Source organism: Sus scrofa, chromosome 2 (assembly GCF_054392235.1).
Source record: "Sus scrofa isolate SSC_HxYL_T2T_F1_AM1 chromosome 2, Sscrofa_HxYL_maternal_Yorkshire_Landrace_v2.0, whole genome shotgun sequence".
Lineage (NCBI taxonomy): Eukaryota > Metazoa > Chordata > Mammalia > Artiodactyla > Suidae > Sus > Sus scrofa.
Window position 1 is genome coordinate 161,818,466 of NC_139384.1, and position 15,316 is coordinate 161,833,781.

The 15,316-nt window shown below is 58.6% G+C and overlaps 2 protein-coding genes and 1 long non-coding RNA gene across 6 annotated transcripts in view; 2 read left to right on the plus strand and 1 right to left on the minus strand.

Annotated features, from left to right (window-relative positions):
• The first annotated feature begins 741 nt into the window (after positions 1–741).
• LOC146405839 (uncharacterized) lies at positions 742–7,720 on the plus strand. Its single transcript, XR_014839181.1, has 2 exons — positions 742–3,431; positions 3,888–7,720. It is a non-coding gene; the product is annotated as an uncharacterized LOC146405839 (long non-coding RNA).
• Positions 5,937–9,729, minus strand: RPS14 (ribosomal protein S14). Of its 3 annotated transcripts, none has more exons than XM_021085027.2 (5): positions 9,696–9,729; positions 8,969–9,119; positions 8,311–8,472; positions 6,879–6,955; positions 5,937–6,054 (listed from the first exon to the last, which is right to left on the minus strand). In XM_021085027.2, exons 2-5 carry the CDS (start codon positions 9,115–9,117, stop codon positions 5,987–5,989), a joined length of 456 nt encoding a protein of 151 aa, XP_020940686.1. In that variant the 5' UTR covers positions 9,118–9,119; positions 9,696–9,729; the 3' UTR covers positions 5,937–5,986. The 3 variants fall into 3 exon arrangements, with proteins under 3 accessions (XP_020940686.1, XP_020940685.1, XP_020940687.1); XM_021085026.2 differs by having other exon boundaries at positions 8,969–9,142; XM_021085028.2 differs by having other exon boundaries at positions 9,594–9,729.
• A 105-nt stretch (positions 9,730–9,834) lies between these two features.
• NDST1 (N-deacetylase and N-sulfotransferase 1) overlaps positions 9,835–15,316 on the plus strand; it is an 89,020-nt gene continuing 83,538 nt past the window's right edge. For both annotated transcript variants that reach the window (XR_014839152.1, XM_021085025.2), the window contains exon 1: positions 9,835–9,892. The gene's annotated coding sequence lies outside the window, so the exon portion shown is untranslated. The remainder of the gene's footprint in view (positions 9,893–15,316) is intronic.

Consider the following 15,316-nt stretch of genomic DNA (forward strand, 5'->3'; position numbering starts at 1 on the left):
CACTCTGTGGGCAATGGGCACCTGCCCTGCTCTCCAGACAAGCATCCCTTCACTGGCTCTGTCCACTCACAACGGTGCCCACGTTCCTGGAGACCTGCTCCCCGCCCGCGGAACAGAGCTCAGCGCCTCCATGAAGCAGCCTGTCGAGGCAGTGGGACAGCGTGGGCCCTAGTGGGTGGGATCTCAACCCTGCCTCCTGCTAGCATCCTGCGCCTCAGCTTCCTCATCTGCGAAATGGTAACAGTAGCACCTACTTCTCAGGGTGCTAACGAGGTGCTCGGGAAGCACGTAAGAGATTGTAGCCGATGACGCTGTCATCACTGCCCTTTTCCTGAGACAGGGGACAGAGCTCCAGTTGGTCCCTGTAACCGCCCCGCTCCGGGCTCGGGCCTGCCCCTTGGAGCCCGACCCTCTTGTACACCCTCCATGTCCACTGCCCTGTTTTCTCCATCTCCATTCTCCCTGAATGGCACGTGCTTTTCTTCCGGGGGGCTATAGCTTGGTTACTTGTCATGCCGCCAGGACGTTCCCAAGAACAGGATTTCTCCCTGACGGTCCCTGGCTGTTTGTCAGGCACATGAGACACTGCGAGACGCGGAACCAGGGGTGGGAGAAGGGCAGCTTCGAGGCCTCTGCCTCCTGCCCTTGCAGCCTTGGGAGCTCCCAGGCATTTGCATGCCCTGGATGTAGAATCCTTGCCAGTGGGCCCACGGACGCCACATCCTAAATATCTACCCTCAGGGCAGGACGTGGTCCAGATGAAGAGCCCAGCCTTGAACCAGACAAAGCCAAGCGCGAACCCAAACTCCGCTGCTTACCCGCTGTGGGCTGTTGTCCAAGAAGCCTTCCCGAACCGTCTTCCCTTTACAGGGTGTTGTGAGGACTGAGATAAAGCACATGGGACCCCCGGCCAGCGCCTGCCTCGGCACGTGTTTGCCACTGATAGTCTAGGGCTGGGGTGCCCGACGGGGAAGCCACTAGCCACGTGGAGCAGGTGAAGCCTTGACACATGGCAAGTCCGACTGAGCTGTGCTCACTCAGCACGTGCGAAACACACAGCAGCCGTCAGACGTCGTCCAGGAAGAAAGGGCAAACGTCTTGATAACCTTCTCTCTGTCGCTCACAGGCTGGAGTGAAAATATCTTGGACACGCTGGGTCAAGGGCAGTGTCAGCATCACTAGAGTCTGTTACCATGACCACCAGGCAGTCTGAAGTTACGCACAGGGCTCAGTTTTGGGGTTTGCGTATTTCTTCTGGACAATGACAGTAGACTAGAGTTTTGTGGGGCTTTTTTTGTGGGTGGCGGGTTTTCTGTTTTTGGTCTTTTTCAGTGTGGGAGACAAGAAACAGTGTATTTGCTTTGGGGGCATTTGGTTTTCAGTGGCTGCACCTGTCGCCTAGATATCAGATATTAAGAGACCCAACCTCCCATCCAAGAGCATAGGGAACGAGGTCGGTAAGACAGGGGCTGTGTCTGCGGCCACAGAAATTAATGGTGGCAGGGCCGACACCTCCCCCATCCCAGGTGGACCCCATCAGGGCGATGCTGCCCCCCGGCGGGCACCCGTGGACACTGCAGACCCCAGCCCCAGGGCTCCCCTGAGGAGCGGCCGGCAGAGAGGGCTCCTCCTGTTCCTCAGCCTGACTGCGCAGAGCCCCGGGCTGCCAGGGAGAGAGGCGGCACGCTCGCGGTCACAGGCAAGCACAGCTCCGAACCTCTGCCAGGCCCCTCCTAGCTCTGGGCCCTGGACTCACTTCGCTGCTCTGACCCCCGGTCTCCCCACCTGTGAGATGCAGACACTGTCAGCATTCGCTGAAGGCACCGAATGAGAGACCACCTGCAACCCGGGCCACAGACACTTAGAGGCACCACGACGGAGTGTGCCACCCCGGGCCAGGGTACGGCAGAGACCAGACCAGACAGACAGGCCCCCAAGCACCAGCACCACCCTCAGGCCTCCGGCCCGGGTCCACGGCGTCTGCCGCACGCTCAGGGCCAAGAACCCCTGACTCGGAGACACAGACTCCGGACCACCAGGCGGGGTTAAGGGCCATGAATGTGGCAGGGAACCAGCCCGAGAGATGGCGAGAGGGCAGGAGGCAGGAGCACAGAGGGATCCGTGATGATCAGACGGTACCAGGTTCCAGCAAAGATCGGAAAGCGAGCAGGCAGAGGAGCGGGAAGGGGGTACGTCCCCTTTAAGCCGCCTCCTGCATTTACAAACCGCGCCCTGGGCTGCGGTACGCGGCCGGGGCACGACGTCGGGAACTGGGATCTCTCTTCCCATCAACCACACGTCCAGCTAAAAACCGAGGCTGCTGTTCCCAATGGGAGACGAAGCATTCTGGGAAACACGAAGCCATCCCGACATAACTAGACTCTGGGGTCTCACGCTGGCACGCCTTCAACCACGAGGCAATGGCTCTCATGAGCCATGGAGCCCCTCTCAGCAGCTCAGAAACCTCTTCTCTACGTGATGCTAGGACCTCTCTGCAGCTCCCGCGTAGCCCCTGGCCCCGCTCTAGCACCTCACGACCATGTGCAGTAAGGCTCCCGCTCCCTCCTCCCCGAGTCGGCATTTCACCTCCTCGAGGTCCCTCCGGGTCCTCTCTGTGGACCACCGATGGTCAGCAGTGCTCCCCTGAGGCCCTGTTTGGGGAAAAGCTTTCCAGATTCTGCAGTAGGAGACGGCGAATGGCCTTGACAGTACCCTCCTGGACAAAAAGGAGCCACGACGCCATCGCCCAGGTCTGAGAAGGTACCTGGAAGCTGAAACGACTGGCCCGACCTCAACTGAGACGGTTTTCTCCCAAGAGAATTTTGCTCTTCTGCAAAGAACCCAGGGTTCTACGCCTGCCTGGGACCATCTAGCTCTGAAACGCGGATTCCTGGCCTAACGTGAAGGTCGGGTTGCGCTCCCTCCCCTCGGGGCTGTGCGTGCGACCGAGGTCAGAGCCTGCGCCCACCTGCTGGCACCGACTCCCGTCTCTGCGGAGGGCTACCCCAACTTTCCCCGCCCACAGCTCTTGACCCCTCAGCATTTCAAATGGATGTCTTTAATCCCTGGGAAGCCCCTTCACGCCTTGGAGCCCGAGAACCATGTTTCTTTTAACGTATCCTGGATCCAGGAAAGCCCTTCAACTATCTGACGACCCACAGACGGCGGACGTCCACTCATCCACTCTTCAGCGGCCTCCGCCCACCCTTACTGAGCCCCTGCTTGCAGACGGAGCCAGCGGCTGGCTGGCAGGCACGGCACAGGACACACCCTCGGCGCCCTCAGACCTCGCAGGTCACTGGGAAACGGGCTGCCACGATAAAAGGAGACTGGTGGCTAGGGGAGGGGGCGGGCGCCGTGGGAGTTCAGCAGAGGCCCCTTGCGAGGCAGCGAGGAAGACAGCTGGGAGACAGACAACCTGATTCCAACAGGTGAGCAGAAGGCGGTGAGGCCCAGGCCGGGAGAGGCGGTACTGAAGGGAGCCGAGCGGGGGGTGGGCAAAGACAGAGGGCACCAAGGTGTGGCTTGGGCAGAGGGTGAAGGGTAGAGCAGGGCCAGATTCCACCCTGGGGGCTCACGGAGCTTGGGTTCTGGACTGAAGACAAGAGAGGGGCAGGGAGACGCAGCAGGGAGGGAGCAATTCAGTTAATTGCGGCAGGGCCACAGGGAGGACGGGGAGACCTGTGAGCCGAGACCTGCAGGGGCTCAGGTGAGCAGAGGAACGGGGGGACACCTCCGCGGCCCCGGGCGAGGCTGCACGGACAGCTGGTGGCGGCAGGCCTTCCACCAGGCCGGGCTCCGCGGTCTGCAGTTTCAGACACCTAACAGCTCCTGGGTCCCGCCCTTTGCACCCCAGTGGCCAACAGGCTGCTTCATTCCAACCCCAGCTACACCGAGAGAGCTCTCCTTGCAACCTGCCTACAAAACCCAGAAATGAACTGCTCCGTAAGACCCGGCTGACTGCAGCCTGGTTACCAGGAAACCGAAGGCCAAGTTCCGTCACAGGAAACCGTGCTCCTGGAAGCGCAGCCTCTCCCACCGGGATCGCAGGCGGCTGTCACTCACGCTGCTGGCAGAACTGAACAGACATGGGACAGCGGCAGCCTTGCGGCTCCAGGCACAATGCTGAAGGCTTCCAACTTCCCTACTTCTCCTGAAGCCCATCAGGCCGCCGTCATCACAGTAATTTTCACTAAACGGCTGAGGGTTAAACAATTTGCCTACAGTGACGTTTTCTATCCAGGAATGCCTGCCCCGAGGGTCCGTGCGCCACATCCTACCTTAAAAGCAAGGACAAGAGCACCCCCCACCCCACGTTGAAAATACTTGCAGATTCACCGGAAAGCTGCACACTTGGCAGAGCTGAGGACACGGGAACACTGCAGACCGGCCTCCATCCCCGGGGCCTGTCAGTGTTCACACCGACGGCCTCTTCCGGTCCAGGCGCGAATGCGTTACCACCTTTCAGGGCCTCTGTCTGAAGCCCTTGTTTTCCACAACTCTTGACAACGTGAACGCCGATGCCGCAGGACGGATAGATGGACAATGGCTTTCCAGAGAGTGAAGTGCCCATCACCTGGTCAAATCAGAACCAATGACTTGTCGCAAGGGATAAGCAGCCTTGGGTCTCGTTAAGAGCCGTTTTCTCTCTTCCATATTCTGCTCCTTGCAAGGTCGGTCCCTAAGTCTAGCCTACACTCAAGGGAAGGGAAAACTGAGTTCCACTTACGAGAAGGTGGAACTCTTTTTTTGTGTGTCTGAGGATCACACCCTCAGCACATGGAGGTTCCCAGGACAGGGGTCAAACTGAAACTGTAGGCCTACACCACAGCTCATGGCAATGCCAGATCCTGAGCCCACTGAGAGGCCAGGGATCGAACCTGCGTCCTCATGGATACCAGCCCAGTTGTTCACGCTGCACCACGATGGGAATGCAGGAGCATCTACTTTTATAATCTTTCTGAAGACCTGTGCTTCCCTCCCGGACCCTCATCGGCCAGCACGGGCCCATGTTACGCTCTGGGGTGTCACCACCTCATTTTAAGATGAAGAAACCAGATCAAGAGGACTGCTTATCACCACAGGACACGCGGGCAGGAGCCATGGCTAGACCCACCCGTGCAGGGCTCTTCCAAGTGGGCAGAGCTGTGAACGGACCGAGCATCCCCTCCGCGAGCCACAGAAGGAAGAGTCCCGGAACGCGCTGCCCAGGCTGCGGTCACCGTCACTGGCCCGAGGCTGGGCAGCGGTACATCGCTCAGCACCACAGGCCCCTGGAGTTGGCCGCAGGCTTCCGGAACGCAGCCACTTTCCCATCGCTGATGACAAGAGGGCTTGTGGCGGATCTGTGGGTGGCAGGATCGCTCTGTTCTTTCTGGACTGATGTGGAACCACCTCCAAGATCTGCCAAGGGAGAGGACGCAGAGGGACTGCGCTCTCGTTCTTGCCCAGAAGGTGTGGGGGGCGAGCAGACACCCACAGATGTTTAAGTTTGGCTCAATCTGGAAGGTTCTTCTGCTCAAGCTACACTTGCTTCCACAGTTTCTACTCCGCTCCAGCTCTAAGAATTGGTCCATTTTTGGAACCAACGCCTCCCCTTGCAAAAGAAGGTCTCCGAGGCCTTGGCCTGCCTTAGATGACTGAGCTAACTCGGGGCCGCCACAAGCAGTGGAGACGTGACCGAAGTGGAGACCCTCCCCGCCCTCAGGTCCCCTCCCAGGAGAGGCCCACAGCACCCTGTCTCACGGAGCGGACTGACAGCACCCATGTCCCTGCTCACGAGACAGAAGCCACCTAGCTACCCGAAGGCTGCTGGCCCGTCCGTGCACCTCTGACCTCCAGCCAGCCCCGCACCTGCTTCACGGAGTCGGGAGGAAGGAGTCCAGGATTGGGGGCGGGGGGCCCTGAACAGAGAGAAGACGCGAGTCACAGAGCGCTCAGCTCAGCGAAGGCAGTTTATTACGGAAAGTAACACGAGGGGTCCTGTTCAGAGGCGGCGACCACGGCGACCCCCTTTCCTGCGGGTGCTGTCGGAGGGGATGGGGGTGACGTCCTCTGTGGGGAGGAAGACAAACCGTCACGGCCTGGAGGGTGGGAAGGGGCCAGGCACCTGCTCCCCCCCGCCTGCCGTCCAGTGGACTCTGCTGCTTTCCAGGGAGCCCTCTGCACACAGCAGATGCGTGTGGAGCTGCCCCATCCGTGGTGTCCTCAGCACGTCTATGCAGCTTCAGCTCACTTTCCTCGAAGAGAACTGAGGCCCAGAGACAGCAGGGAGCGTGCACGGGACGCCAGAGGCAGGCGACAAATCCAGGTTTCTGACACGCGGCCCACTGGCCCTAATGGAAAACACTCCCAGAGAGGGTAACCCAAGAATACATCCTTTTAACAGGTTAAGAAAAGGTTGAAAACATTCCAAAAAATCCGGAGGGCTGGACCGTCAGACCAAGGGAAGAACACACAGGGTCACCGCCTTCCTGAGCCGTAAGGGCCCACCAGAGCAGACGCTCGACGACCAGGTTGTCACTGACCGGCGGCCGTACGGAAACTCAGCAGTCGAGGGCCCCGTAGGAGACGCCCCCTCTAACGCGCAGCAACAACCCTCGCGAGAACACTGGGAGCAAGAGACAAGCCCCCCCCCCACCCCCAGCTCCATCAGCCACCACTGGGCACCAAAGTTCAGAAGCAGGAAGGCGCTGTCCCAGCAGACATTCAAGGCGACAGGGTGCTCGGGTCACCTGAGGCCCTGGCAGCTCCCATTAACAAACCCAACTGCCAGAGGCCGGCCAACCAGGCCCCGGACCCACTGTACACACGGACCACGCGGCCAGGGGTCAGTGCTTCAGAGCCAAGCCACGCGTGAGCCAAAGAGCGACACTCACCAATCCGCCCAATCTTCATTCCCGAGCGGGCGAGGGCTCTGAGGGCTGACTGGGCGCCTGGCCCAGGGGTCTTGGTCCTAGGAAACGAAGGTCTGAGTTAAGGACAGCTTTGGACACGTCATCACAAGATCCCACGACTCCAGGTCAAAGACTGTTTCAGGCTCGCGGGCCCACGGAAGGTTGTCACATCCCCGGCCCCACGGGTCCCAGTTTGCATCCTGCTCTGCCTGCAGCCCATTTAAGCTACTGCCCCTTTGGGTCACACTTTTTGGTCATCTGTTCCATCATCCCAAGACCAAGACACCACTACCTCTGCCTGGACCACTTTACCTTAACCACGTCCTCGTGCATCTGTTCCCAACTTGGCATTTCCCATGCGCCCCCGCCCCTTACCAGGTTCAAGACCCAGCAGCACCTCCCTGGGTCTGCCTATCTCATCACCAGACACGCCGAGCTCGTTTCCACCCGGGACCTTCTCCTTCCGGCATCTCTGGCTGGAACACCTTGCCCTGTGCTTCCCTCACTGGAACCCCAGCGTCACATTTAAGCGTGGGTTTCACCTGTATCACCAACCTAGCCCGGAGACAGGGGTTTCGCGTCCCGGCATGTGCCCATCTGCCTCCGTGCTGTTTAAGTGACTCCCCACCAGCCTAAGAGCCACAGAGGCGGATGGAGACTGCCTCCTTCCTCCGGTCACCCTCTGCTAACGCACACAACGAACAGACAGGGCCGTGAGGACTCCTTGAACACGCAAGTTCAGGCGAGAAGCAATCACAGGCATGCCTTGTTTTACCGTGCTCGAGATTAATTAAAAAAAGAAAAAAAAACAAGAAAAAAAAAAACGAATAAGGTTCAGGACAATCCTTGTCAGAGAATTAGATTTTTCTAGCAGTAAGATCTTTTTTTTAACAAGAGCCGCACTTGGGGCAGATGGAAGTTCCCAGGCCAGGGACTGAATCAAAACCGCACCTGCCGGCCTACAACCACAGCCACACAGGATCCAAGCTGGGTCTGTGACCGACACCACAGCTCACGGCAACACCGGCTCAAACCTGGCACCACGCGGGTTTGAGCCAGGACAGGGATGAAACCTGCGTCCTCACGGAGAGTAACGGGGTTCGTTGTGACCACTGAGTCGCAAGGGGAACTCCGGCAGGAAGGTGTTTTAGGTGAAAGCGTACGCATTTGTTAAATGACGTGACACCTCATTTAAACCTGACTTCTACACACGCGGGGAAGGCCCAGGTGACTCGCTTTCCTGAGCTACCTGCTGTCTGCGGCCTGGAACCAAACCCACAGCAACAGCAGCTCTTGCCGTGTCCTATTAGTCACACACCAACCTAGGCAGCGGGGTACGAAGTCCCCAAAGAGAAACCAAGCCGACTGAAATCAGGCGCACTGGCGCTCAAGCCCGCGAGCCACTCCCACTCACCGGTTCCCGCCCGTGGCCCGGAGCTTGATGTGGAGGGCAGTGATGCCCAGCTCCTTGCAGCGCTGGGCCACGTCCTGGGCAGCCAGCATGGCGGCGTACGGAGAGGACTCATCCCGGTCGGCCTTCACCTTCATCCCGCCCGTCACGCGACAGATGGTCTCCCTGGGGACAAAAGCACAGGGTCCTCTCTCACCCGCGAGGCTGCAGAGTGTCCGTCAGGCCCCAACAGACGCACCGCCGCTCGGGGCCGGCAGGCGTCCCCGCCGGGGACCGGAAAGCCGCGAGCTCTGCGGGGACAGGCTCCAGAGGCCTGAGACACCCCGTGTGACCCGCCGCACCGGCCGCTCCAACCCCTGCACACGAGGACAGCCAGCCGAGACAGCGAGACCTGCCGCCGGGGTGACGCCAGGCCACCAGCGCCCCTGTAAGTACCAGGACACCCCGAGGGTTTAGAGACCCCCCCCAGGCTGGGAAGCCGCTGAGGGACACACGTGCCTCCTCTTACACCCCGGGACCCGGAGGCCACACCTTCCTTGAGTGAACGCTCGCTCCAATTCTCACAAGAGACCCTCCACCTGCCGCCCAGCCCCGGGGTCCCTTCCCCCCCTTCTAACCCCAGGCCCTGCGAGCGGGGGCCTGGGCCTCTCCTGATACTCACTTGCCCGAGAGATCGGTGACATGGACGAAAGTGTCATTGAAAGACGCGAAGATGTGACACACGCCGAACACGTTTTCCCCTTCAGCCACCTGCGGGCCGAGGCTGATGACCTGCTCCTCCTTCTTCTCCTTCCCCTTGCGCGGTGCCATTTCTGCGGCAGAGGAACAGCCCCGGCTCCGGGAAGGAGCGCGGGCGCGCGCACTCGCTCGGCCGCCCCCCAGGCCGCGCGGCCTCCCCAGCGGCTGCGGCCCCTTCCCGGCTTCGAGGCCGCCCTGCAGCCGCCACGTGCAGCGCCCGCCCTGGCATCACTGATCCAGGAACCGCCCACGAAGGGGCCGCGTCCCCTGCCTTCCCGCCCCGAATCCGTCCCAAGACCCCACGGGACCCGTGCGGCAATTACCCCAACTTCCCAGACCGAAAACAAGCGGGAGACCCGAGGCTCGCTCCCGGGACGACGTTCCCGCTCCTCCCCGCCCCCCGCCGTGGCCCGGCGGAGGTGGCTGTGCCCCTGGGCCCGGCCCCGAGCGGACCCCGCGTTACAGGCGGTTCCGAGCCAAAACCTCCGCCTCCGAGACAGCGCCAACCAGAGTCTGCATCGACCCGCCGCGCGCCTCCCGCCCCGCACCTGGCTTGGCTTTCGCGGCAAAACCTCAGGCCCGCGCCCCGAATCTCGCTGGGCCCCCAGGCCGCAGGATGCCGCTCGATTGTCCCGGCCCAGGGAGCCTACCTGCGCGTCGCCTTCAGACTCCGCCACCGGAAAGAGAGAGTGGGAGGAGGCGGGGCGACGGGTCACGTCCGTATCCCCGGAAGTGAACGTCTGAGGTCACGGGGCGAGGCCGGCTGCTCCGGAAGACGCCGACTTTAGCGTTTCCGAGATGAAGACGCCCTCGAGAATACGGTTGATTCAGTGGGGCGCCTGAGGAGGTAAGGGGCTCGGTGTCCCAGCGAGCGCGTCGGCTTCTAAAGCTGCACGAAGCAGCCGCACTGGGTGGGTGGAGCGGGCCTGCGTCCGGGATGGCGGAGGCCTCAGCTAGACGAACGTCCGGCGCCCCGTCCCCGGCCCGGCCAGCCCGGAGGCGACAGCGCACCGCGTGGCGCGGAGGCGAACAGCAGCAGCGGTGAAAGTCTCATCCGCTGTGTTCTGGGCAAAATAGGAGTAAATTATTCAGTACTTGTCGTTATGTACGAGGCCGGGATAAGCGACCGATAGCCATTGATCCATTTAATCCTTACCACATTATCAAAGACGTCGTTTTGATTTTTCTTTTAGTATTATTATTCATGGCACCTGTGGCATGTGGAAATTCCTGGGCTGGGGTCACGTCAGAGGTGCAGTTGCCACCCTATGCCACAGCAACACCAGATCCAACCCACATTCCGTGACCTACTCCGCAGCTTGCAGCTACGCTGGGTCCTTAACCCACTGAGCAAGATCAGGGATCGAATCCCGGCATCCCATGGATACTAGTCAGGAGTCAGGTTCTTAAGCTGCTCAACCGCAATGGGAACTCCTTTCTTTTTTCTTTCTTTCTTTTTTTTTTTTTTTTTTTTTTGGAACTCCTGATTTCTCTTTTAAAGAAAGGGATTTCAGGGGGTTCCCGTTATGGCTCAGCAGACCTGACTAGCATCCATGAGGATGTGGGTTCAATCCCTGGCCTTGCTCAGTGGGTTGAGGATCCGGCATCACTTGCAAGCTGTAGAGGTCTCTGATGTGGCTCAAATCTGGTGTTGCTGTGGCTGTGGTGTAGGATGGCAGCTGTAGCTCTGATTCGACCCCTAGCTTGGGAAACTCCTGTTCTGCCCATGCAGCCCTAAAAAGACTACCCCCCCCCAAAAGGAAAGGGATTTCAGGATTTCCCTTGTGGTGCATTGGGTTAAGGACTCATCACTGTCACTGCAGGGGTAAACGAGTTCAGTTCCCTGACTTGGGAACTTCTGCATGCTGCAAGTGTGGCCAAAAAAAAAAAAAAAGTGGGTAGCAAAAAGTAAAAGTCATCTCTAAGTTCTTTTTTCTGTCGTCAAATTGGAGCATCGTTGCAGAGGTAACTATCTATACTTAATATATTCCTGTGTTTTCAGCGTGTGATATACCGTCTTACGTAAATGAGGTGATATTCTCTCCAACGTCAGTCGCTTCTTTTTGACTCAACGTTGTGTACGTCATCCCAGGACAGCCGATAGAGATCTATCACATGTTCGTACAGATGAAGTTTTCATTTTTTAATTTTGAGTGTTAAATGTGCTCACGCAGATAAAAAAATTACAGCGTTATCAAAAAATATATTTTATTTTTAATGGTATTTTATTTTTGTCTTTTTAGGGCCAAACCCATGGCATATGGAGGTTCCCAGGCTAGGGTTCAAATTGGAGCTGTAGCCACTGGTCTGTACCACAGCCACAGTAATGCTAGATCGGAGCCACATCTGCGACCTCCACCACAGCTCACGGCAATGCTCAATCCTTAACCCACTGAACGAGGCCAGGGATTGAACCTGCGTCCTCATGGATACCAGTCAGATTGATTTCCACTGAGCCAGGACAGGAACGCCGACATTTTATCATTATTGTTGTGGTTGTTATTGTTATTATGGCCTCACTCATGGCCTGTGGAAGTTCCTGGGCCAGGGATTGAAAAAAGTATGTCTTAAAAAACCTGCTGTCATTGTCTCCAGCCACGCGGTGCTCTCTCTGGCCAACAACCGGTAATACCTGTATTGCCTTATTTTTTACTATATGGTGTTTCTCTGTATAGCAGAACCGTTGTTTATTTAACCAGTTCTCTTTGTTGGACATGTAGGTTATTTCTAGAATTTTCAAACATAAACAAACTGTCAAGAACACACATGTGCCATTCTTTCCTCTGGGTAGGTTGTCAGAAATCAAAAGGAATGTGTATCTTAAGTTTTGACATTTGTTGCCAAACTGCCTCCCAGAATGTTGATATCAACTTGCATTTCTACTAAACACAGAAACTGAATGTATCTCCTTGGTGTATTGTAAGTATTCTATAATTACTAAGATCAGACACCCTGGAGTTCCTTTCCTGGTTCAGGGGTTAATGAACCCGACGAGGATCCACGAGGATGCAAGTTCCATCCTTGGCCTCGCTCAGTGGGTTAAGGTGCTGTGAGATGTGGTGTAGACCGCAGACACGGCTCGGAGCCGGCATCACTGTGGCTGTGGCGTAGGCTGGCAGTTGTAGCTCCAGTTCAACTCCTAGCCTCAGAACTTCCATGTGCTGTCGGTATGACAGTAAAAAGCAAAACAAACAAACAAACAAACAAACAAAAACAAGAGCAGACACCTCTTGATGATTGTTTTTCATATTTGCGTCTCTCCTGTGAGTAGTCTGTCTGTATTCTTTGGAAGAAAGACCTTTTTGTTCTCAGGTAGTGATTTCCCCAGTGGAGGAGGGATGCGAACGGAGAGTGGACTTGTGTGTTGTCAGTTCAGCTTTGGGTAAGAGTTACAGTCAACAGTCAGCTCTCCGCACCTCAGTGGCGGAAGGCTTGGTGAAGGGAGCGTGGCTTGATCTTATGGCCGAAGCTGGTCCCCCCTTGGGGCAGATTTTGCCCTTGGAAAGCGCCAGAAGCCATCTGGTCTTCACCCCAGAAACCATCGAAGTTGCTGCTTTCAAACGCCACTGAGATTTTTTTTTCTTATTTTGGCTACGCCTGGGATCAAACCCGCACCACAGCAGTGGTCCAAGCCATAGCCCTGACTATGCTGGATCCTTAACTGCCAAGCCATCAGGGAATGCTGATTTTTTAAAATCAGCATGTTTATTATAGCAAAAAGTTATTAGGTGTGGGTCCTTGGGCAAAACCTGTACCCTCTCTGGACTTGGTTTTCTCATCTGCAAAATGGGATAGTAACGGGATTTTTAGGAAATGTACATTGAAACATAGCTTTATTGGGCATTTACTTGATGCCAGGCTCTGAGATGCAAGAATAACGTCATCTAAGCTAAGACCGGAAAACAGAGTAGGGGCAGCCAGACGCCGGCAGACAGGATGGGCTGCACAGGGCTGGTGTGCCCAGACGTCCAGAGCGGGAAGGGGCTCGGAGCGCTCAAGGCTCTTAAGGTACAGCCGGTGTCATGCGGGAGGGAGGAAGGCTGGGAGACGAGCTGGAGGCGGAGCAGGAGCCCCCTCTGCGGGCAGGCGACCTTGTGGTTCCCCCGGCACAGGGGCGCCATCTGCCCCCAGGCTCGCGGGGGGGCCGTCCCCGGTCCCCGTGGATGCGCAGCCGTCGAGCGCACGGACCTTCAGATCAGAGCCGACAGTGGTCCCCGCGCCTTGGAGTCCCCCCCACCCCCGCAAGAAGGGCAGACACACCGTCCCAGTGAGTTTCCTGTTAGCGGAGAAGGCGTCAGGGGTGTCGGGGGCAGGGGAGGGCGGCGGCGGGGCGGCCTGGCGGAGCAGAGGTGTGAGGGAGGAAGCTGAGCCTGCCTTGCCGGCCCCTGCGGAAGGTTGTCACAGGCTGGGGACAACGCAGCCGGAGGCCTACAGGTGGAAGCCCTGTCGCGTTCTAGAAAGAGCACGGGTGGCGTGGGGCAAGGGAGGGGAGGGCGGGTGCCCAGGCGTGGGCACGGGGCGGCATAGGCCTCTAGGGCACGGAGGGACCCTGGCTTTTACTCCCAGTGGCGCCGCGGAGCGTTTGGGCAGAGGAGCGATGGACTCGGGCTCGACTTTGATGGGGTCGCTGTCGCTGCTCTGCGGCCAGAGGCCTGGCAGCAGGAATGAGCCTGGGGCTCAAGCAGAGGCGGGCTCACCGCTGGGACGTGAAAGACGGCGGGTAGCTGAGACCAAGGTGGCGTGAGCGGGGGTGGAACGTAGTGGTCAGAATGTGGTCGTGTTTTGCAAGGAGATCCAGCGGGAGGGACCTCCTGGTGGATGAAACGTGGTGTGGGAGCCAGTGCTGCCGGAGCCGGGCCTGGCCCTCAGGGCTCAAGCAGCCGGGAGGCGAGAGGGAGCCGCCCCCAGCTGGGACCGGAGGCCTGGGAGGGCGGAGGAGACTTGCGGGAGGAGAGGCTGTGCTCGCTGTGCGGCCTGTGCTGGAGACGTTTATCATGCGTCCACGTGGAGCTGTCCAGGGGTCTTGGGGTGGGTGAGTCTGGGGCTAAGGAGGCGTAAATCTGGGGTCCCAGCAACTAGATGGCCCCTTGAATGAGGCCGCACGTACCTACCGAGGAATGAGCATAGCCAGAGAAGAGGGCCAGGGACAGAGCGTCAGAGCCTGGGGACAAGAGAAGGAGAGAGCAGGGACCAGGAAGCGGGGACCAAGGGGACGTCGGGGGCCAGGTGCAGAGCAGCGTCAGGGAGAAGGAAGCAGGCAGCTGTAGGAGCACACGTCCCGGGAGGCCACAGAAGACGGAGGCTGGGGATGGCAGCTGCAGCAGCTCTAGGCCCTTGGGGACCTTGACAAAAGCAGTTTCATTGTGTATGTATGTGGGGAGCGGGGGCGGGGGTGTGCGTGTGTGCAAGCTCCAGGGGAGTAGATTTAGGAGAGAAGGAGAAGGGAGTCCCCGTGTAGCACAGTGGATTCAGGATCCACTGTTGTCACCGCAGCAGCTCAGGTCACCTGCTGTGGTCACCTGCTGGCCACCTGCTGTGGTCACCTGCTGGCCACCTGCTGTGGCCCAGGTTCAGCCCCTGACCCAGGAACTTCCGCGTGCCGTTTTTTTGGCAGGCCTGGCCAAAGGAGAGACAGAGAGCAGTGTAGACAGTGCTGGAGTTTTGCTGCAAAGCTGTGCAAAAGGGTGGAAGAATGAGGAAGTAGGATCCGGGATTTCTTTTCCTGTGTGTGTGTGTGTGTGTGTGTGTGTGTGTGTGTGTGTGTGTTTGGGGCCACTCCCGCAGCATATGGAGGTTCCCAGGCTAGGGGTTGAATCGGAGCTGCAGCTGCCGGCCTGCACCACAGCCACCAAAACTCCAGACCCGAGTCACGTCTGCGACCTGCACCACAGCTCATGGCAACGCCATGGCCAGGGATTGAACCCGCGTCCGCATGGGTGCTGGTAGGGTTCACTACTGCTGAGCCATGACGGGAGCTCCAGAGGCCCTCTTCTGTTTTCTGTGTTAGGATTGCCTCACTAACAGATACCTGCATCCGGGTAGGAAGAGCCTGGCGGGGGGCGGGAAGTCACGATGGAGCCGTGTCCTTGAGTGGGAGGAGGTGGAGGCAGCAGCTTCGCAGAGGAGCCTGCCTGGTCCATCTGCAAACGGGGACAAACGGGGAGTGGGCAGGCGCTGGAGGTGCGCGCGGGGGGTGGGGGTGGGGGTGGGGAGAACCGTCTCACGAGAGATGAGAGACGAGAGACGTAGGCAGCCAGCAGCTGGGAGGCGG